At 44.7% G+C, this 23823-nt stretch overlaps 1 protein-coding gene across 2 annotated transcripts in view; it reads left to right on the top strand.

Moving 5' to 3' along the window:
• MARCHF11 (membrane associated ring-CH-type finger 11) overlaps positions 1-23823 on the top strand; it is a 203416-nt gene that overhangs the window by 105344 nt on the left and 74249 nt on the right. For both annotated transcript variants that reach the window (XM_069218880.1, XM_069218881.1), the window contains exon 3: positions 22401-22593. In XM_069218880.1, the coding sequence (XP_069074981.1) occupies positions 22401-22593 (193 nt within the window). The remainder of the gene's footprint in view (positions 1-22400; positions 22594-23823) is intronic.

The following is a 23823-nucleotide window of genomic DNA, read 5'->3' as shown; positions in this document are numbered from 1 at the left end:
GGTGTGTACCGCCAATGGTTTACAGCGGTTGAAAGACTTCCGCGTTGATTCATGGGTCGTGATAGTGTGGGCGTATTCTTATTGGCGTGACGGTGTCGGTTTTGTTATCGCCAGTTTATCACTGACCTTTGGTGTGGCGGACTTGTGTGGGTGTCTGTATTGTGGCGGATTCCGAGCTGTGGGTCGTAATACCTGTAGTGGAATGCCGCGGCCGCAGCGGTATGTTGGCGGTCTTCTGCACGGCGGTAAGCGGGATTTACCGCCAGGGTTGTAATTAGGACCTATGTCTCTTCCCAAGGACCTGGCCCACCTGAGGGGGCTTAAAAGAACAAGCGGAGAGTGAAAGAGATGAAAAATCCGCTCCCAGTGGGTGGGAGCAATATTCATGCTCCCGCCCACCTGGAGCAGACTTAGGGCCTAATTACAAGTTTGGCAGTCCATGGACCGCCAAAATTTCTGAGGCAGTCGACCACCACAATCCTAGCGGTCCAACTGCTAGATTACGATCCTGGCAGTCAGACCTTCAGGAGACCGCCATGCTGATCACGACCTTGCTTTCTGACAGCCTTTTCATGACTGTGTCCTCTCCATGAAAAGGCTGGGGGAAAGGCAGTGCATGGAGCCCCCCTGACTGATAATTTATTCAAAGGGGTCTACACTATTGACCCTACTATACCATGGGTGGATTGAGACACCATCTAAACACAATTGGTCAAATAGTAGGGAAAGATCTATTTCTAATTCCCATTCAATGAAACTGTAAATCAATCATTTCAAATGTAATTTAACTATACAAATATTAATTCAATCTTTTTCTCCAGCAAAAAGGACAATATGAAACTTATATCAAATCAGCATCCACATTAACATACATGTAAAACCCTACACAAATACTCTACAAAACGACACATATACAAATGATCCTTCGTCGCTCTCCTTATTTGGAAACTATGTGGTTATCTGCAAAGACTCCAAGGTGGTTAGTTGATTGGAGACATCTTAGAGCGTTTCAAAAAAGTTTTTAAAAAAAACTTTTTAAAGACAATTCCTCACGGTGGCGGGCTTTATCGTTTACAAAAAAGTTTCAGTCTAGTAATGTATATTGTTTGTATTTATTAGGTATTTGTCTCTCCGTCAGTCCCGAAGAGGCCCATATGGGAAGGGGCCGAAACGTGTCAACCTTTTGATAGTAAGAGAGGTTGCGAGGAAGATTTAGTTGACCTATAAGGATTTTGGAACACATCTCTGTTTAAATAAGGATGGAAATAAAAGAAGATCAGAGATGCACTAGATAATGCACCCATCTCTTAGATGTGGATTCATGGTATAAATAATGCAGATGGTTTCCAAATAAGGAGAGCGACAAAGGATCATTTGTATATGTGTTGTTTTGTAGAGTATTTGTGTTGAGCCACCCTGACAGCACCGTCAGAATGCTCACTGTCTGTACTCTGTGTAACGTCATTGTCCTCGGCTCCCTGAGAGAGCAGAGACCAATGCTGCCACACTGTTGTAACCGAGCGGAAACATCTTAATATGAATTTCTGCCTGTCAGCTTGGTGGGAAAATTGTAATACAGTAGTGGTGGGGCCGCCAGCTTAATGTCCACCTCACCACTGCCGTATGGGAGTTGTGGAGGTTCAACCACCCAACTCCTAATCAGGCCCTGAGTGTTTGCTCTCGCTTGGTGGTAGCTTTGAAATTGCTCCCACCAAGCATAAGCAAATAGAGAAAATCACTATGTTGCGCGTTGGGCACCCCGGGACATAGCTGAAGCTGGCCCTAGGGAGTGGTGGGCCCTTTTGTTCATGGCTGGGTCCTTGGGCCAAAAGCAGCCCAGGAGTGGGGCTGCGTGCCCCCCTCCCCTTCATTATTACTGCCGGGCCCCAAGGGGTGGCAGTCCCCAGGAGCGTCATGTGCCCCTTCCCAGTGTTAAAAAAGGTTGGGCCCCAGGGGATGGGGAATCCGGGGCCGAAATCGGACCGGGGAGGGGTGGGGGGCACATGGCCCCCCTCTTCTTGTAGATATTGCCTGTGCCCTAGTGTGTAGCAGCCCCCGGGACCAAATGCAACCCCAGGCGGGGGCCTCATGCGCTCCCTCCCCCTTTCATATTATTCAGTCAACCCTAAAACTCCCCCAATCCCTTCCTGGGATCTTCCCACCTGGAGGGTCTACTAAAAACAAGAGCAGAATACCGCATTTGTGGTGTTTTTAAAATATTTCCTGCGGATCCTTGGGAAAATTTTAAAACAAATCATATTTGTCCCCCGACATGGTCCCTGTGGAACCCACCACCAAGGTAAGGGGCCCTTTTATGTTTTTTTGTCGTTTTTCTTGGGACTCAACTGAGTCTGAATCCCAAGGTGGGTGCTACCACTTCCAGGTTGAAGTGGTTGGCAACCGATCAGATCTCATTTTGAGATCTGTTGGACTCACAAACACTCCACCTCCCTAGATGTACATAAATCTTTTTTCTTTAATAACTCCAAAACTACTGAACGAATGTACACCATATTATAAAAGCACTCCTTCTGGTCCAAGATCTTGCTTTCTGCCTAATTTGATGTAAATCTGTTCTGCAGTTTGGGCTGTAGTCATGGACAAAAATCCCTAGGGGAAATTGCATGGGGAAAACATGTTTTAGAACCCCCACTTTTTCTTGGCCCTTGCTCAATGAATTACCCCAAAACTTTCCAGACAGCAGCTGAAGTGAGAGGCAAATTAGTTTTGAAAGTTTCATGAAGAATCCTCAAACGGCACCAAAGTTATTAGCAAAACAAAAAACATTTTTCATATGGAAACTAAGTTGAGGTCTTGCGGTCTTAGAACTAGTGCAAGCGAGCTCTGGAGAGCGGCCCAGCCTGCATGCCTGAATCGACGGTCAGGCGCTGGCGGCCTTTACCCTGGCCGGGGTTGGTTGCGGTCGGGCATCACTGGGTGCCGTGAGGTGGACGGAGGTGCGGCCCAAGCGCTGTGCTGCCTGAGCTGGGAGGTGGTGTGGCCCAGAGTCTGAAGATCGAGAGGTGAGTGTGGCTGCCTCGGCCGTCACAGCGGTGAGGTGGCCACAAGAGGAGCCAACATGAAGGCTGCTGCTGGGAGCGTGCCGGTGCCCGTGAGGCCCTGTCGCCGGTCCTCCCCGTTGGAAGGTTGGCAAAACTGGAGACCTGGAAGGCTGTTCCCCGGACGTGGTTCACCGAGATTGCTGTACGGCCCCTGCTGGAGTGAAGTGGCGGACGGAGGCAGCAGCCGGGCCAGCTGCTGGTGCTGTCTAGGCTGTGGTGCACAGCCCGACCCAGAGGTGAGGAGGCGATCGCAGAGGGAGATTGATTGCGGGCCACGGAGGGGCCCCTTGATTCCTGGTCATGCAAAATGGTTTGGACAGCCATTTGCTCAATGGAAAGCATAGAGAGGCCCTGAACAGTCACAGTATGGACATTCGGGGGCACAAGGAAGAAAGGGGGACAATCAATCCCAGCACTTGGCTCTGCTACGAAAGTTTATATTAAATAGTAGAGGCCTGTGTGTGGAGCGGTGGTGGCCAGACTGGGGCACAAAGTGGTGCGGTGTGCCAGATCTCCTCCATTGATTGAAAAGTTGTTAAGTTGGGGGGACACCTCAGATGTGGTTTGGCGACTGGCTAGTCTGCTGATTTGCTAGGCCCCGGCTGTTATATTGTAGGCTACCAGAGTGTTAGAAATGGGGTCTTTGGTTGACAGTCAGGTTAGCCCCTGTTCAAGCAAGGACCCTCACTATAGTCATGGTAAAAGAGAATCACCCTCAGCTAACCCCGCTTACCACCGTGGTAGCTTGGCAGAGCAGTAGGCTTAACTTCAGAGTGCTAGGTGTAAAATATTTGTACCAACACACACAGTAACTCAATGAAAACAATACAAAATGACACAACACCAGTTTAGAAAAATAGGAAATATTTATCTAAACAAAACAAGACCAAAACAAAAAAAATCCGACATACACAGGTCAAGTTATGAATTTTTAAAGATCAAACTCAAAAATAGTGCTTAGAAACAAAAAATGCTTCGGTGTCGTAACAGAGTCCTTCCCAACAATCTGATACCAGCGGCACCGGACACGGAGTCGCGTAGACCCCCAGGTACAGTACGTTGGTAAAGAAATGAAAACAAGCCAATGCGCGAAGTGGGGGACTGCAGCATCTGTGCGAAACATTGAACCTGCGCACTTCGAGCGGCGTCGGTCACGACTTGGTGCAGCGACTTCCATGGAGTCACGGACTTCTGTGGGGCTGCAGCGATGTCGGCCCTGCGAAGGTCCTTGCGTTCCAGCGAAGATCACTGAGTCGGGTGCAGGCGTCGTCACTGGATTCAGCAGCGGCGTCGATCCGAAGCCGTCCGAAGACGATTTTTCTTGGATTTTCACCAGCTTTCCTTTCAAGGGCCCAGGGACTGGATAGCGCACCACTCGTCAGGGCAGGAGTCTCTCCAGAGACTCCAGGTGCTGGCAGATAGAAGTCTTTGCTGTCCCTGAGACTTCAAACAACAGAAGGCAAACTCTAAATCAAGCCCTTGGAGATTTCTTCACAAGATGGAAGGCACACAAAGTCCAGTCTTTGCCCTCTTACTCTAGCAGAAGCAGCAACTGCAGGATAGCTCCACAAAGCACAGTCACAGACAGGGCAGCTCTTCTTCCTCAGCTCTTCAGCTCTTCTCCAGGCAGAGGTTCCTCTTGTTTCCAGAAGTGTTTCTAAAGTCTGTAGTTTCTGATGGATACAAACTACCTGTGGATTCCTCACCTTATGAATTCATCCTTGCGCCAGGATCCGATGGAAAGATCTCTTCCTAGCTCTCCACGTCAACGAGGTCGTCACAATAGCACGGCTCCACGCGACTCGGTCTGACATCAACGTGCCAATAAGAGGTCCTCTTGGTGTGCTGATGTCAGTTTTCTTTTTTCTGTGCCTTCAACGCCAATGGTTTTTTCCTGGCTCGTTGGATAGTGTGTATCCTTGGTTGTTACAATGTCTCTTTCGAGAACATCGGGTTTCAAGCCTTGTAGTGAGTGTGGAGGTAGGATGTCGGTCACGGATCCACATGAGAACTGCCTTTGGTGCCTTAGCTCTGAGCATGATGTCGAGGGGTGTGGTTCGTGCCAGAGTATGAATCCTAAGGCAGTTAAGGAAAGAGATTAATTAGATTTAAAGGTAGCCGCATATTAATCTATGAGAGGGACAGGCCTTGCAACAGTGAAAAACGAATTTAGCAATATTTCACTGTCAGGACATATAAAACACATCACTATAGGTCCTACCTTAACCATACACTGCATCCTACCCTTGGGGCTACCTACGGCCTACCTGAGGGGTGTCTGACATGTAAGAAAAGGGAAGGTTTATTCCTGGCAAGTGGGTACACTTGCCAAGTTGAATTTACAGCTAAAACTGCACACACAGACACTGCAGTGGCAGGTCTGAGACATGATTACAGAGCTACTTATGTGGGTGGCACAACCAGTGCTGCAGGCCCACTAGCAGCATTTGATTTACAGGCCCTGGCACCTCTAGTGCACCTTACTAGGGACTTATTAGTAAATCATATATGCCAATTATGGATAAACCAATCAACCATACAATTTACACAGAGAGCATATGCACTTTAGCACTGGTTAGCAGTGGTAAAGTACTCAGAGTTCAAACGCCAACAGCAACAAGTAAGAAAAATTAGGAGACAGGAGTCAAAAAGATTGGGGATGACCCTGCAAAAGCAAAAAAAGTCCAACACAGAGGTGCCCGCAAATTCTTCTTTTTTGATGTCTATTCCGTGGTTGGTTCATGACACTAGAACAGCCTGGTGATATGGGAAAAGTCAAAGGAGGGCGACAGTCCAATATCAATAAGATTGTCAGCTATACGTAAGCCACCCATTATAGAGATAAGATGGGTACGAAAACCCTGGAGGCTACTCAGAGTGCCACGGAGGGCGGTGACCCTCCAGAGCTATCCATGTCTGATATCCTGAATGAAATCAAAGGCACGCGCACTGAACTGGTCACTAAGATTGACGCTGTAGCAGTGGATGTTACACTACTACATGCAGACCTACGTAAGGTGGTGGACAGGGTGACAGAGGCGGAGGATAACATTGGAGTGCTCAACCGAGAAGTGGCTACCCTGAAGGGCACTGTCTCCTCCCTCCAGAAGCTCACTGTGCAGCTTGAGGAACAGGCAGAGGACACGGAAGTCAGATCCCACCAGAACAATTTTCCTTTGTGAGATTCCCAGAGGGAGTAGAAGGGTGAAACGTGGAACAATTCCTGGAAAATTGGCTAGGCGTTGTGGCCCACTGTGGGGACGTTCCCCCTCTATCAATGTCCAATGATCCCACAGGACCCTGATGCCTCCTCCACCACCTGGGATGCTGTCTTGTGCAATCATTGCCCGTTTTTTCCTCTATAAAGACATCAACTTGATCCTGCAGCAGATGCGGAATAATGGACAGCCACAATATGAAGGACACCAAATACTGGTTTTCTCACACTACACCCAGAAGGTGCAGAATCTTAAAAAATCTTTTACGTCAAGAAAAAGTTGCAAGACTTGAATCTGCAGCAGCTTAGTATTCCCGGCTAAGCTCAGAGTAATTCATAATAATAAGGTAAATTGTTTCACTGATCAACAGGAAGCGAGTGACTCCGCAGTGGGGATCCCGTCAGGTCCCAGAAATTTGCAGACCTGAAGTTAGAGGGGGATGCAGTGCAAGAAGATGCAACCAGAAACAATTTAGAGAAATGCAAAGTCATCCTGACTCAGATATGGACACTACAGGGGATGTCCCACCTTGACATTGTTGGAAAATTTAGTTGTCTGTACCAGTATTGTTCTTGCTGCAGTGGGGGAACCTGCAATAGATGTATGGATGTAAAATGACAGCGTAGCAGTTGTGATTTGTTTCTAATGTCTGGACTTATTTTGGCCTTATGAGACAATCTAAATATCCTGATGAAATGCTGGATATCCTACACTAATGTACGGGGTGGCTGGCTCCCTAGCCCCACAGGGATTCATGCAGAGCTATGACCACTAGAAGCACAGTCTTGTGGTTTGGCTCGGTGATGACCTCTGGCGAAGGGTAATGTTACAAGAACTTGTTTACATAATTAGTTAATAGGGTTATATCTTGTTTTTTTCATTTAACATTTAACTGGGTCATGGGGCGGGCCGACTGGCCTCTAACTCATTCTGGTCCACACAGGATGGGATTAGGTCTGTGCCTGTGGGAGGAGGTGAGCTGGGGAATGTTCTTTGTTTCTTAGTCTACAGGTTGAAAAGGTGATCTCCTGCTTGTAATAGATTCTGAAAATGTGCATTTCTCAGTCATGATCAATAGGATGGCTTTCCTTGAGACATACCCTAGGTTGTACTGATGACAGACACTTATACATTAATAATATCTTGGAATGTGTGAGGTTTGACCCAATTGGATAAGTGTCACCAGGTACATGCCTACCTTAAGCGCTACCATTTATAGATAGCAATGCTGCAGGAGACTCATACTTGGGGTATTCCTAATCTCCAAAAGCACTGAAGAGGCCAGCTTCATGCGACCTCTTATTCTGACTTTGCCATGGGGTTTTGATTTGGATAGCCCCTGGGGTCATATTCCAGCACGAAAGTCATGTGCTGGACCCAGACGGTAGGTATGTGGTAGTGTTAGAGACACTAGATGGCCATGAGTAATGTTTGATAAATGTATATGCCCCTAATGTGGACAGTAGGGCTTATTTTAGGGCTGTGAGCTGAGCTGCCTTCCCATACCTAACGGCAGAGATTCTGTTGGCAGGAGACTGCAATTGTGTTCTGGGTGGCATGCTGGACCGGGACCCCCCTGCAACAACTCACAAAACCCCACCTGCCCAGATAACCGGTAGATAGCCTACGAGAACTTCAGTTACGTGATCTCTGGCAACATAGGAACCCCACTCTAAGGGTGTACTCCTGTTACACCCCGCAGCGAGCACCTACAGTAGACTGGACTACATCTTTGTGTCCGAAACACTGTCCCTGCAGGTGAAAGCTATTGCTTACTTGACCTGTTACATTTCGGATCATTCCGCGGTCCTAGTTAAATTGAGTGAAGGATATCAAGGGCCTTTGGTCCCGATGTGACGCTTACTTCCGGTGGCCTTGACTGATGTACCTTTTGAGAAGACAGTCAGAGATGGACTGGCGCAATACTTTGATGTAAATTGCGGAATGTCGACGACTAGGAGCTGTGACTGGGAAGCAATGAAGGTACTGATCAGGGGACACTGCCTGCTGACAACCTACAGTGTTAAGCGCCTGCTCAAAAACTATATTTTTGGGCATGAAGCCAAGCTCAGGGACTTGGAGAAGCGTCTTCCTATGCAGTAACAATGTGTAGAGGAATGGCAGCAATCTCAACTTGCGCTACTAGATGACTGGCCACTTTTGGACAGGCATGTTTACAAGGCCTACAGCCATTCTCTGCATGCGTAGTGGGATAAGGCGGGCGTGTTGTTGGTACGTCTGCTAAAGCAACACTCTGTCCGCAAGTCGGTCACTGCACTGGTGGACGTTACAGGCAAGAGAATATTACGCAGATAGCAATTAATGAGGTATTTAGGGTACACCTTGACAAGCTGTAAGCTTTGCCCAGTAATGTGCCCTTAGATACTGGGACTGCCTTGCTAGACAAAATCACACTTCCTCGACTGATATAGGACAGCGGGGCCCTATTAGATGCTCCCATCACCCGAGACGAAATACAAGTTGCCATAAAAGCACTTAAACACATAAAAAATGCCTGTTTCTGACAGACTTCCGGCAGAGTTTTATCAGAAGTATGTTGACATCCTCTCTGAAAGCCTACTAGTGGTGTACCAAGAGGCGACAGCCTGCAGTAGCTTACCTGACTCGATGCGGGAGGCATGGGTGGCTTTTATCCCTCAGCCGAATTCACATCCTGCAGAATCAGCTGCATACACGCCATTATCGCTTCTAAATGTGGATGTTAAAATATATATTCCCCACCACAGCACGATGTTTAATCTCCATCGCCTCTCCCATATTTATCATACTTCCCTACAGTGGAAGATCACAGTGTTGTTTGCACTCCTGAACATAGAGCAAGCTTTTGATTCTGTGGATTGGGGGTGTCTATGGCAAGTTATGGCTAAGTTGGGCCTCGGCCCGAAATATTTTGCCTGGGTTCAGCTCCTGTATAATCGCCCAATGGCCCATGTGAGATCTGGGAACGTAGTCTCGGAATCCATTCAATTGAGACGGAGGAGGCGGCAAGGCTGCCCGCTGTCCCACCTTTTGTTTGCTATGGCAATGGAGCCATTGGCAGTATTCCTTTTTGTGCTGTTAAACCCTTGAGGATTATGCTTTGGGGAGACTACGCATGTGGTCTCCTTATATGCTGATGACGTACCGGTCTATGTGCGGCACCCAGAATCTTCAATCCTCATTCTCTTAAACGCCCTATGGAAATTTGGGGTGTGTTCTGGCTCTGGGTAAATATTTGAAAGTCCTACTTGTTCTCTATTAGCACTATAACCAGGGAGCAGATTGACGCCCTCCCGGCGGTTGGACTACCATGGGCATCTGAGGGCCTTCGTTACCTCGGGATAAGATTGAAACATACCGCTGACAAATTCTATGACCTTAATCATGGCAGGGTATTGGAGGGATTGAGAACTTCCGTTAGATTTTGGAAAGAGTTGCCGCTTTCATGGATGGGTAGAGCAGCCATCACGAAGATGCTTAAACTGACACAGTGCCTATATGGTCTTCAGAATACCCTGTACGAAGTATCCAAATCACACTTTGTACTTTTTGATAGCCTAATACTAGAGGTGTTATGAGCTAACAGGAGGAAGAGAGTGAGCCTGCCTATGATGTGGCAAACGTCGGAACGCAGAGGAATTGAGCTCCCTCATATGGAACTTAATTATTTTGCCTCCCAGCTGCAGCATGCAGTAAATTAGCTTGACCCTGACAGTAACTGGGAGAAGAAGCTTTTACAGGGATTGTGTGAGGAGTATACCCTATCAGCCCTGTTGCTGGGGAACCGGGCGGAGTGGGGAAGGGTCCCATATATTGTGCAACAGATCTGTGATGTATGGACCTATACAGTGTCATACATGTTGTGATGCAACCTATACTCTAGGGATGCACTAATATCGCGGAGGGGGCCGATCAGGTGGATTATGCTATTGACGAGCACCCCACCCATTTTTGGAACTTTTCGGCCAGTTCCGACTTTCGGAGGGACCACAATCTATTCCGGTGCACAAACGTTTACAGCACGTAGTACTTCCGGCCCCCGGGCCGCGGCGGTGATCACCTACAGCTGCAGGCAATTCCCCCCATTAAGAGTACTATATAAACTAACGACTTTCAGGTCACTTTACCCAAGCGGTCCTGAAAGAGAGGTCGGTATAGGCGCACAGAGAGCGCCCACCTTTGATGCAGTGAGTCTACCATCGATGGATACACAGATAAGAAGCCCTTCTCTTCTCTTCTTTTCTTTTCTTCTTTTACTTCACCCACCTTCCTTTTTCCAAGCTGTCTCCCCCCCCTTTTTTTCTTTTTCTTTTTTTTCTCTTTCTCTTTTTTGTGCTTTTTCTTTTAATTTTTCTTCTATGCCTGTCTCATTCCTTCCTTAGTCCTCTGCCCCCCCCTCTATTTTGCCCCCTCCCTCTTCCCCTTATTTTTCCCTTGTTCCCCCTTCCCTTCTCCTTCTTTTTCTTTCTTTTCCTTTTTCCGGTCCTATTTCTATTCTCTGATATATACTTCTTTATCTTTACTCTCCTTCTGCTCTCTCCCTTCTAACCCCAGAGTCTGACTATAAGGGGACGCTCCCTCTCAATGATACCAGAGGCTAGTAGCCTTTATTGTTAGGGTAAGGAATTGTCTTCCCTGACTTACCACTCGCCGCGCATAACCTGCATCGCTGCGACCGTTTTATTTGCAACTAGTACTATTGTGTTATGCATGAAATTTTGTCACGTGTGCTGTGGTTTGCCGTGAATTACCTTCTCACCGCCAATTTTGGTCTGTTTATGTTATTGTATTTACCATAGGTCCTCCCCTGGTATTCCCTTGGCTAAGGTAGGCCCTTCCTTCCGTTCCCACGTTTTTTCCTACTGCGATTTAAAATGCGGGGCGCTATAAGCATCTGCAACAGGGATCCAACGCCCTGATGAATGCCCAGAGACCCTCCATAGCTCAATCACAAGAGCAGAAACATGTCGGCTAGATAGGTGACCTTGTGAGTCATTGTTCTCACACTGGTCTCCCATTTCTTTTAATCACACCACACAGAACCTTTTATTAAAACTCACCCTGGTATCTGAGTAGGTGTTTTTATTCCCATAGCATAGCTGGATCCCTACTTTCCAGAAATCAAACTAATTTACGCATTCCCTCCTGTTCCTTTAACAGCGAGGTTGAGTCCGCCCAGATGGTATTGTCCTACCTGGGTGGGGCTAGGTGGTCATATGATGAAGCATGACACTATATAGTGTGTGAGACCACCTAGTCCGTAAAGGAAATCCCCCTCCACAGACCTTAAACCACCCCTCGTTTTATCTTTAGTTGAGATTTAGGATTGGTATAGTGACGCAATTAGCACACTTTCAACCCATTTGTAATTTCAAAAAACCCCGTACTCTCGTTTGTGACTTAGTATTGTGTTTGGGGAGTCGAGTACGAAGGGTGTCTTCTCCTACTCCCTTATACTCTCCCTTTGTGTACTATTATAGTAGAGCAGCCTCCCGGTTGCGAGAGTTGTTTACTCTTTGAATCCTCTTTTCCTAAGCAAGCGCAGTGCCTTGCTTGCGCCCCACAGTACTTAGGGCCTTTTCCTTCCTGACGTCCCCTCGACCTTTGGACCGAATCCCTTTACTACCCACTTTCCTTTTCTTTACCCCCTCCACCACGCCTGCCACACCATGGCAGAAGGTCTCTCCTTCAACGACGAGGAAGTATCAGCTATCCTCTCAGCCCCCTCTCTCCTAGGGGACACGGCCTTGTCCAAAAGTCTGTCCCAGCTTGGGGACTGGGACTCCCTAGTGGAATTAAAACGCTCCCAGGTTAAGACCATATTACACGGAGCCGTCCTCACTGAATACTCACGCAGTAATTCGGCACCGAATGGATTACTTGTCACCAATGAACCTCGTATATTCCTAGACGACCTGGAGTTTCGTAAAGATTGGTCACTTATAGCATGGAAATGCACACGAGATTGGCTGATATTAATTATAAAAACCGCGACTAGGCTATCTGAAACCTTACTGATTCAAATAAAAACCAGTGAAAATAACCTGAAATCAGGTGTGAGTATTCTCTCCTTCAAAAAGAAACTGGAGGAGGTAAACAAAAATATAAATGAATACAAAGAATACTTAACTCAGCAAAAAATAGGGAAGTTTCAAAAAGACTTGAACCGTTTTTCCCTAGAAAAGATATACCCCTACACAAAACCTGACTACGTAGCAAAAAATTCCTCTAACACATCTGATACTTCCTCAGGGAGCAACACCAATTCAGATAGTGACAGCAACTCGTCAGGGTACACACGGCAACGCCGCGGACGACGTGGCCAACGCCGAGGAGGATGGAATTATCCACCCGTACCTCCCCAATACCCACCATACTTTAACCAACAATGGGGCTGGCCCAACCAGTATGGCCCCCCTCCGCAATACCAAGCACCTTACCTGCAACACCATGCCCAATGGTCCTTCCCTGAACCCCCACCTCCTTTTTTAGACAGAGGCCATGGGAGGGACAGAGGGAGGAGAAAAGAAGTACAGTGGCGTCAAAAAGAGGATGTTTTGGAAAACCCAATGCACAGAGACGCCGTACCGGGGACAAGCAAGACAAAGTGAACCCCGATTTAGAGAATACAGTTAACATTATCAACCTAATCAATCGGACCCTGAGTCCAACCGAAACCCAAGCATTGAATAAAGGCCTGAATTTCGTGCCTACCCCTAGAGTAGACCTATTCAGAACTAGAATAGAATTGGCAGGTCTGTTTCGTAAGATCCGCCTAAAAACCTTTTTCCTCGGTAGAGAATTTGATACTCCCGCACAGAACACAGGACTACGTCCAAAGTCTACTTTTTGCCCCCCAGCAGGGCAGATGCCCCCGGAGGTACTGGCTTTTGAAAAATCAGTATCCCTCAAGATCAATGGGCTATCTGAGTCATCCAACAAAGTATTCCATAATATGAGTAATATCGAAATAGAGTCACTGAAGAGCCTCACAGCCGATCCTAATATTATCATCAAACCAGCAGATAAAGGCGGGGCCACTGTGATCCTACCATACAAAATGTATAGAGACGAGTGTGAGCGACTACTGGGGAATACCAGACACTACAAGCGGCTGTCAGGTGATCCTACAATTGATGTCCAAGAAGAGATCACCTTCCTAGTGTCAAAAGGGAAAGAAAACAACTGGATCACAGATCATGAGGCATCATATTTGACACAAACCAATCCAAAAATCCCGTACTTCTATATTCTACCGAAAATACATAAAGGAAAGATCCCCCCACCCGGTAGGCCTATAGTTTCCGGGATAGGCTCGGCACTTGAGCCCTTGTCTAAGTTTGTGGATTTCTTTCTTCAGCCAATAGTCAAAAGGATCCCAACCTATCTTAAAGACACCACCCATGTCCTCCTTTTACTGGAGTCCATAGCCTTCGACAAATCCAAGGAACTGCTAATTACTCTTGATGTGAAATCACTCTACACAAACATCCCGCAAGAGGCTACTCTGGAAGTAATCAGCATCCTACTGGACATACATATGGGAGTATCCCAAACTCAAACCCCCCCCCGGGTTTATACTGGACTTAGCACATCTCGCCCTGACCAGAAACTACTTCAAGTTTGAAGATAGTTTCTTCCTGCAGACACAAGGCACATCGATGGGTAGTACATTTGCCCCCAGCCTAGCATGTCTATACGTTGACCATATTGAAAGACATACGAAACATGAAAACAACCCCTACCGAGATCAGATTAAACTCTGGAAGCGATACATCGATGATGTTTTGCTGATATGGACCGGTAGTAAAGAAGAAGCCCAGGCATTCGCTATCTGGCTCAACGGGGCCAACCCGTTTTTAACCTTCACTATGAACATAGGTGACAATAAACTACCTTTCCTCGATCTACTAATCTTCGAGCAAGACGGCGGGTTAGCAACTGAAGTTTATTACAAACCAACAGACTGCAACAATCTATTACAATACCAGAGCTTCCACCCACAAGCCCTACGAGATAACCTTCCGGTTGGGCAGTTCCTCCGGTTAAGACGAAACTGCTCATCCATCACCGATTACCGCAAACATGCAGAGAAACTGTCTACCAAACTACACACTAAGGATTATCCCACACATTTGATTAATAGGGCAAAAAAACGGGCACGTAACAATAACAGAGACCAGTTGCTCCAGCCCCAAGCGCAGAAACCAAGTTTGGATAAAATCGTATGTGTTACCACTTTCAATCCCCTTTCCAATGAAATCCAGAAGATCATTAGAGAAAATTGGAAAATCTTGACGTCAGGTGGCTTACCCTTTGAACCACCACTACATGCATTTAAGAGAGCAACTAGCATACGGGACATGGTGGTCCACACTAGACCGAAGGAGAAGCGAGGGTCTGCACAGACCACACTTTGGCAAATGCCCCCCCCCGCTGGTCATTACCCCTGCGGCAACTGCAGCGTGTGCCCTTTTACTCATAGATCCACCACCATCGATCTTGACCTCAAAACTCCATGGGTGCAAAAATCACTGACAAATTGCAACAGCAAAAACGTAGTTTATTTAATCAAATGCCCTTGCCTACTTAAATATGTGGGTATCACTACGAGGAAAGTGAGCACCAGAATTTGTGAACATAGAAGCACAATTAGGTGCAAACGAGATGCGACGAAGCTCACAAGCCATTTCCTAAAAAGAAACCACTCTCCAGATGACATGTCTTGGACGGTCCTGGAACAATTCTCTCCTTCAACCCCCAGCTTGTCCGATAAACTTTTTAGGGCAGAACAACGCTGGATTTGGAGATTGCACACTGACATGGTTGGATTAAATGACGAGATACCGTGGTTCTCTCTTCACAATTAGAACCCCCTTTGTTCCCCACCCTCTCGCCTCTCTGGCAGTGCTGCTTCCCCTCCTTTTCTTTTCTTCTGTTGTCTCTCAATTCTTTTTCTTTTTTCTTCACCTGTTTCTCTTTCTTCCCTTTTTTCCTTATCTTTCGCTCATACGTTCTCTATTTTCCCCCACTCTTCCCCTCCCTCCTCCTCCTCGTCCTGCAGTCTCTCCTTGAATCTTCTTTTGTTCTTTTCCCTTTATCTCTTTCCTTCCCTGCCTCGCCCCTCCCCTCCCCCTCCCCTCCTCCCCCTTCCCTTCCCCCCCCCTTTTCCTTTACTCTTCCTTTTTCTGTCGGTTCTTTCCATCCCTTTCTTTCACTGTTTCCTCCTCTCCCAGATCTGCCCTCTTCCCCTCTTCCCCCTCTGTCCAACACCCCCACCCCCACTCCTTTCTTGGATATCTATTATATTTTTATGTTTCAATTTCAGCCACTAATTCTAATTTTTAAATATCTTTTTATATAATTTTTGATTTCCTCGTTTAATTTTTTTTTTTTTTACTTTTCCCCCCCACCCCCCTTTTTCCTCCCCCCTTCCTTTTTCCTCCGTACCCCCTCCCCCCCCCCCCCCGCCGCCATCGGCTACTCCCTGTCCCCCATCTAGCCTCACTCGCAGCCGGGATACCATATTTCCCGGCTCGCGAGTGCAGGCTACCCGCATTGCTGCTCGGGAACTACAATTCCCGGCAGCACTAGCTGGCACGCGTCCCCGCCCGTACAGGGCTTTTCCAAAGCCGCGGTCGCAGACCGTGGCTGCCTCGGCCCTCGCGGAGGGGGCCGATCAGGTGGATTATGCTATTGACGAGCACCCCACCCATTTTTGGAACTTTTCGGCCAATTCCGACTTTCGGAGGGACCGCAATCTATTCCGGTGCACAAACGTTTACAGCACGTAGTACTTCCAGCCCCCGGGCCGCGGCGGTGATCACCTACAGCTGCAGGCAATTCCCCCCATTAAGAGTACTATATAAACTAACGACTTTCAGGTCACTTTACCCAAGCGGTCCTGAAAGAGAGGTCGGTATAGGCGCACAGAGAGCGCCCACCTTTGATGCAGTGAGTCTACCATCGATGGATACACAGATAAGAAGCCCTTCTCTTCTCTTCTTTTCTTTTCTTCTTTTACTTCACCCACCTTCCTTTTTCCAAGCTGTCTCCCCACCCTTTTTTTTTTTTTTTTCTTTTTCTTTTTTTTCTCTTTTTCTTTTTTGTGCTTTTTCTTTTAATTTTTCTTCTATGCCTGTCTCATTCCTTCCTTAGTCCTCTGCCCCCCCCTCTATTTTGCCCCCTCCCTCTTCCCCTTATTTTTCCCTTGTTCCCCCTTCCCTTCTCCTTCTTTTTCTTTCTTTTCCTTTTTCCGGTCCTATTTCTATTCTCTGATATATACTTCTTTATCTTTACTCTCCTTCTGCTCTCTCCCTTCTAACCCTAGAGTCTGACTATAAGGGGACGCTCCCTCTCCAGGATACCAGAGGCTAGTAGCCTTTATTGTTAGGGTAAGGAATTGTCTTCCCTGACTTACCACTCGCCCCGCATAACCTGCATCGCTGCGACCGTTTTTTTTGCAACTAGTACTATTGTGTTATGCATGAAATTTTGTCACGTGTGCTGTGGTTTGCCGTGAATTACCTTCTCACCGCCAATTTTGGTCTGTTTATGTTATTGTATTTACCATAGGTCCTCCCCAGGTATTCCCTTGGCTAAGGTAGGCCCTTCCTTCCGTTCCCACGTTTTTTCCTACTGCGATTTAAAATGCGGCGCGCTATAAGCATCTGCAACAGGGATCCAACGCCCTGATGAATGCCTAGAGACCCTCCATAGCTCAATCACAAGGGCAGAAACATGTCGGCTAGATAGGTGACCTTGTGAGTCATTGTTCTAACCCTGGCCTCCCATTTCTTTTAATCACACCACACAGAACCTTTTATTAAAACTCACCCTGGTATCTGAGTAGGTGTTTTTATTCCCATAGCATAGCTGGATCCCTACTTTCCAGAAATCAAACTAATTTACGCACTCCCTCCTGTTCCTTTAACAGCGAGGTTGAGTCCGCCCAGGTGGTATTGTCCTACCTGGGTGGGGCTAGGTGGTCATATGATGAAGCATGACACTATATAGTGTGTGAGACCACCTAGTCCGTAAAGGAAATCCCCCTACACAGACCTTAAACCACCCCTCGTTTTATCTTTAGTTGAGATTTAGGATTGGTATAGTGACGCAATTAGCACACTTTCAACCCATTTGTAATTTCAAAAAAACCCGTACTCTCGTTTGTGACTTTCAAACTGGTACATTCCCCTAGGGTGATACTGTTAGGACTGCTTCCTACACCAAAGGGGAAAAACAAAGCAGCAAATTTATGCTGTTGGGACTCTTGTTGGCAAACCGTCATATTGCAATCAAGTGGCTTAATCCTGATCCCCCCAGGTACGGGGACTGGCTCTGTGATGTCTCCGAATTGGAAGAGGCGGAAGAGGTTAGCATGTCGGAACAGATGCGAAACTGGTATATGACATAGCGGCTTGGACACAGATGTTACAAGATCTTAGAGCACCAAATACCGCGCCAGATATTGTAGGGATGGCTAAATTAATTGAATATACCTGGCCCTGTTGCTGGGGAACCAGGCGGATTGGGGAAGGGTCTCATATATTGTTCAACAGGTCTGTAATATATGGGCCCATACATTGTCATGCCTGTTGCGATGCAACCCATACTCTAGGGATGCACTAATATGGGATATGAAGGCATTTGCAAGAGTTGCCTTGGATATGTCTATGAAGAAATGGAGGGATGGTTGGGTGTGAGTTCATGGGAGAGATTTTTCTTGGAATTTATGACCCAGCAAGATGCAATGGATGCTTTCCAGATGGGGAGGGGCCAGTTCCTACAGTACGATAAAATGGCGGCGACATGATTTGTGCCCCTGTTTTCCTAACGAACCTTCAGCTTTGGCCACTTTGACTGCACTGTTGCATATTTATAGAGCCCTGAGAGGTGATATCCTGAGCGTTACGCTGACTGCTCAGCATATTTGGGGGCAGTACTTGGTGAAGAGGTTTCAGCCTCAGAGTGGAAATGCATGTATGAAGGTACTAGGACTAGTAAATGCGCAATTCAAATATATACAATATAACTATAACCATTAGACGTATCTAGCCCCCAACATTCTTCATCGTATATATATATATATATATATAAATATATATATATATATATATATATATATATATATATATATCTCCTGTGCGTTTCCCTCGGTGCCTGTGCTGCGGCGTCTGCGGATTTCTTTCATATAGTGTGGCAATGTAGTGCACTGGAATCATACTAGAAGAGCATAGTGGCGTCCTTGGAGAGAGCCACCATGTGGAAACTGGTAAATGCACCTAGGGTAATACTGTTAGGACTGCTTCCTGCACCAAAAGGGAAAAAAACAAAGCCGCAAATTTATGCTGTTGGGACTCTTGTTGACAAAACGTCGTATGGCAATCAAGTGGCTTAATCTTGTTCTCCCCAGGTATGTGGACTGGCTCTGGGATGTCTCCAAATGGGCAGTGGTGGAAGAGGATAGCATGTCCGAACAGAGGCAAAACTGGCATATGACATAGCGGCTTGGACACATATGTTACAAGATCTTAGAGCACCAAATACGCCGCCAGAAATTGTAGCGATGGCTAAATTAATTGAATATGCCTGGCCCTATTGAGACTGAGTGAAGCATGAATGGGTGGGAGAGGGTGTTCGAAATCAATTAACCTTGCAGGTGGGGAGGCCCAAAGTGGCGCATTGCCTCTTGGGTTTAGAAATAAAAAATAGAATGTATAATAGTTATTGAGCGTATAATCATGTCAAATGGACCGAGAAGTACTATGAGCAGTAGGGGGAGGGATGAATGTTGGTGCTTTTACCTCTTACACTTGTTTGCAACCATACTGCCGGTTATTGTCTGTATTTCTATAGAATGTTAATGTAACAATCATATAATGTACTGATTGTTTGTGGTGTGATGCTGCATAAAATAATAAAAACATATATTAAAAAAATAACAAGAGGACCTCCACAAGAATTCCCCTTAGTACCTCTTAGTTAATTTTAAATCACTCTACAACAATCTACATATAGAGCACCGCCATCCACACCTAACCATGGCGGCTCATTTTCAAGACCTCTGGTAAAGAGCCCCCCGAGGAGCCCATTGGGCATTGCAGCACTGGCCCAACGAGGAGCTGCTCGGCAGCATGACACCAGTTTGGGCATGTGAGGGCTCTTGCTTCTGAGCAATTAGACCCTCCTCAATTGGCTTGCTTACCCCCTTCCTCCCACCAACTGACTGTTGTTTTAATTTCTCTTATTTCAGAAAGCACTGCATACTCCTTGTGATTAAGAGATAAAAACATATAGCAGTGTATACAGTAGGGGGATGACGCTGCAGTGTTTTTGGGCGTTGTGACAGCAACAAGATCAGTACATAGGTACAAAGATAGCAATTAAAAATTGCTCCGTGTGCTAATATATGGAGGAACAACACTATTCTTTTAAATAATAGTTATATATTCAAACATCAGTAGGCCTAACTGAAGTAAATGACGTATCATATATGGTCAGGTTGTTGAGTGATACAGTTTAGCCTTTGAATGCAAGATGTAACCCCATAATTATTTTTTACTTTGCTCTTTAGAAATCCAACCCTTTATCAACTAAATACAGTATTCTATTTGTAACGGCACACTGACCTACACTCTTCAAGCCTTTTCATGCATACAGGGTTCTTGAAAAGATGCCCCTTATAATGCTATTAGTGATAATGTTCAAAGAGTCTTTAGGCTTAGTGATTATACCTTTACATAGGTTGGGGTTGTTCCAGTACTCTGAAAATAAGCCTAAACCCACAGTTAACACAAAATATGTATAAAAGAACATGGCAAGCAAGTCCAGTACCACCCATGGCCACTCACACCAGTTGTACCACACTCCCATAGAAAATAATGGAGGCAGGGGTGTAAAATAACACACCATGGACAGTGTTTCTCAAATTCTTTAGAACCACAACCCAGTTTTTAAAATGACAAACCTTTGCAACCCACCTAGCTTTAAAGGACCTGAGGCGAGCACGTTTTTAATGTATCTAAAGCATAGTGTGGTAGGCCACTGCCATTTGCAGACAGCACATTTTCCATTGTGATGGCAACAAAATTTGTGCAGACATACAGTTTTACTGATAAAATTATACTGCACACAAATGTTAATGTGTGAAATCAGGTTTCAGTGAATATTACTTGTACCTCACCTCATAAAGGGGGTTATTACAACTTTGGAGGAGGTGTTAATCCGTCCAAAAAGTGACGGTAAAGTGACGGATATACCACCAGCCGTATTACGAGTCCATTATATCCTATGGAACTCGTAATACGGCTGGTGGTATATCTGTCACTTTATCGTCACTTTTGGGACGGATTAACACCTCCTCCAAAGTTGTAATAACCCCCAAAGTGTCTTGATTTGTTTTGAAAGTATTATAGTCTTCCATCATTCTTCAGAATTGAAGGAAATGTCCTTCGTTTTTGCTTTCCTAACTGCTGAATGTGTACAGTTTATTTACAGGCATTTACATTTTGTAGTGTGTTACAAAAAATTACACCCTACAGCCTTTCTACACTACCTGTACCTCAGCAAAATTGTCACATACTTTACTTGACTTTTCGATTTCTGACTGCAAAGCAAGAGAAGCCTGTAAACACCAGTCCCCATGTTAAAAACATAAGCAGCAATTTGGCAGAAGACACACCTGATATTTGACCTCTGTCTTTGAAACCCATTAAATGTGACAAAACATACAGAATTTAAAGGCATCTTTATTTATTACTTAAGACTTTCACAACACACCAAAAATTGGAGAGAGAGAATTTAATGTTTGTGTTATATATAGTTAGATACAGTTCCTTTTCTCACATAAATAGCGCAGCAGACAGAGAGAAGCACACCAATTCAGGTTTCACTGATGTAATCGTGCTCAGGACACAGCATTTCAAAGAAGTCTTTCTCAAAGTAATTGAAAAGTGCTCTATTTCCTTTAGATATACACTTAATGGTTAATGGAAAGTGACAACATACCGTTGAAGCACTTGCCCTGGTATTTACTTACATGTACAATTAAATAGTTGAATTCTGAATTGGTGTTATGCTTTCCCTGTGCCGCTCTATTTATGTATTTATGTGACAGCAAGAACTGTATCTATATTGGACAGAGGCCGTGCCGTCAACTGTAGGCAGTACAACAGCATAACCGCTGCTATAGTTTCATTTGTTTCATATATATAGTTGTAGGTATGTGTATATATATATATATATATATATATATAGAGAGAGAGAGAGAGAGATTTTTTTTTCTCCAAGAACATTCGTATATATATTTTAACAAGTAATTATAGTATTACAATATTAAATGATAAACGTATTTTTATATTCAAATTAAATTATACTTTTAAACTTTTGTTACTTTTTTTTATAAAAGTATATTAATTCTATAAATAACTTTTAATGCAACATGACAGATATTAAATAAGGATGAGACGTGGCCTATGGCCTAAGCTGCCTATTTTGGAAGGGGGTAACCAGGTTTGAGTCCAGGTATCGGCTCAATAGCCTGTGATTCTGGGCACATCATTTAATCTCCCTGTGCCAAAAAAAGATCTGAGCCTGTGTAATGTAATCTAGTGCTCATATAAAGTGCTCTAATTCCCTTGGTTCTCGTTCCTGGTTTGAAAAAACTGCAAAGAAAAAATTCTACTATAGGTGGGATTTTTTTTAAATTACAGTTCTAGACATATTATTTAAGAATTACATTTGTTTTAATTATTTAAAGCACGTATAACCTAATGTGCTGTAGGATTTTATTTTTTTAAATTCTAGGTTTAAGCTAACTATATAAAATTAACTTACAATAATACTTTATATTGAAATATTTTAAATGTTTTTCAAGAACAATAAGCTTTAATAAATTTCCCTATGCTAATCATATTCAGAAATAGTGAATAGCAAATACATGTGAAGTTATTACTTTAGTGCAGTAGTACATTCACACGTGAGTAAATTTACATGTGTAATTTTCTCTTTGTGGATAGGGCCCTACGCCGTACATCACACATGGAAGATCATATTGATACTGCATTTTTACAAAGATATTGTTTAAAACATCTGGTGCATTTTTTTTTTTGTATTTCAGTGGCAAAGCATTACAGTAACACTGGTTGAAAAAGTTCAAATCATTGCTGTAATTCTAGGATCTTTGTTCCTCGTCTCAAGTGTATCTTGGCTCCTGTGGTCAGCTTTCAGCCCCTACGCATTATGGCAAAGGAAGGACATCCTCTTTCAGATCTGCTATGGAATGTATGGTTTTATGGACCTAGTATGTATAGGTAAGCTCGCAACTGTAACTGTTTTACATCTCCATTTATGACATGTGTTCCATATATGTATTGTTATTGCAAGGCAAACCTGGCATTGTACATCATAAAATCTTTAATTTGTGCAATTAAATTTCACATATTTACATTGTATGTTCATGAAATTAAGAGATTTGTTCTAAATCATACGAGTTTTCAATCAAGTGCCAAGTCTGTGTTTCATACCCAGGTCCCCAGATTTAAAGTTAGCTTAGCCACTATACTCCATCTTCTTCTATTTGACATTCCTTTCCAGATCCATAAATTGTTGTAAAATATTTTCTCTATTGAGACAATTATTCTTACAGGTACTAAAAAGTCTGAAATTAAACACTGGTGAAATATTAGTCGTATAGTACTGTGGCCACATCTAAGCACCTTTCATCTCTTTTTGTAGACGCCATTGTTTTTTTTTAGCATTGTGCTAATTCGTAAAACAGATTTATAAAGTTTGCAGCACTGTGTACAACTCTTGGTATTACAGTCAAAAGTATATCCTGATAGATATTGTTTGTAGTCTGAAAAAGTGGTTAAGTGAAAATGCCCTGATCACTTTTTCGTCAATACACTGAGTGATTCTATTCCTTGTAATCTCCCTGCTTCATTCCTGTTCTCCCCACTATTTCCAATCAGGTTTTGTCACAGCATATTTCATGGGTGATTGTCTGTCACGTATTACGCTGGATATGAATACGCTTAAAATAAACATCTACACTGACATTAAATTTAGATGGAAAAAGGTGGCTGTGACGAATGCAACGCAGACTAATGGGAATTACAAGAAAGTGATCAGAGCATTCGATTGTTCCTCATTCCCCAAGGCCTTTTCTACCTGTCCAACATCCTTTTCCTTCTGTTACTTATTTAGTGGCACTAACATTTGCCAGGCTGAATCATATTAAATTGGCTTTTGCGCAGCAGTTTCTATTTTCTCTTTAAATCACTGCCATCTTCCATTTGCTAAAACGGATTTTCTGCTTGATTGTTGAAGTCACTGTACTGTTATACTCTTCAGTTTTCCCCAAATCTAATTCTGTTTTCTAGATAAGTATGGTTCTGAGTTAGAGAAAATGGTTATTGTAGTTTTTTTTTCCTTCTCTCTACAATGTACCTGTCATCAGGCGAACCAGTGCAGATTTTTTTGCTTGCACACTGACATTACTGTTACTAATAATCAAAGCCGCCAGAGCCATTTAGAAACAT

Source organism: Pleurodeles waltl, chromosome 2_2 (genome assembly GCF_031143425.1).
Source record: "Pleurodeles waltl isolate 20211129_DDA chromosome 2_2, aPleWal1.hap1.20221129, whole genome shotgun sequence".
Taxonomy (NCBI): Eukaryota; Metazoa; Chordata; class Amphibia; order Caudata; family Salamandridae; genus Pleurodeles; species Pleurodeles waltl.
The sequence above is the reverse complement of the archived record's forward strand: the minus strand, read 5'-3'. Positions and strand labels throughout refer to the sequence as shown.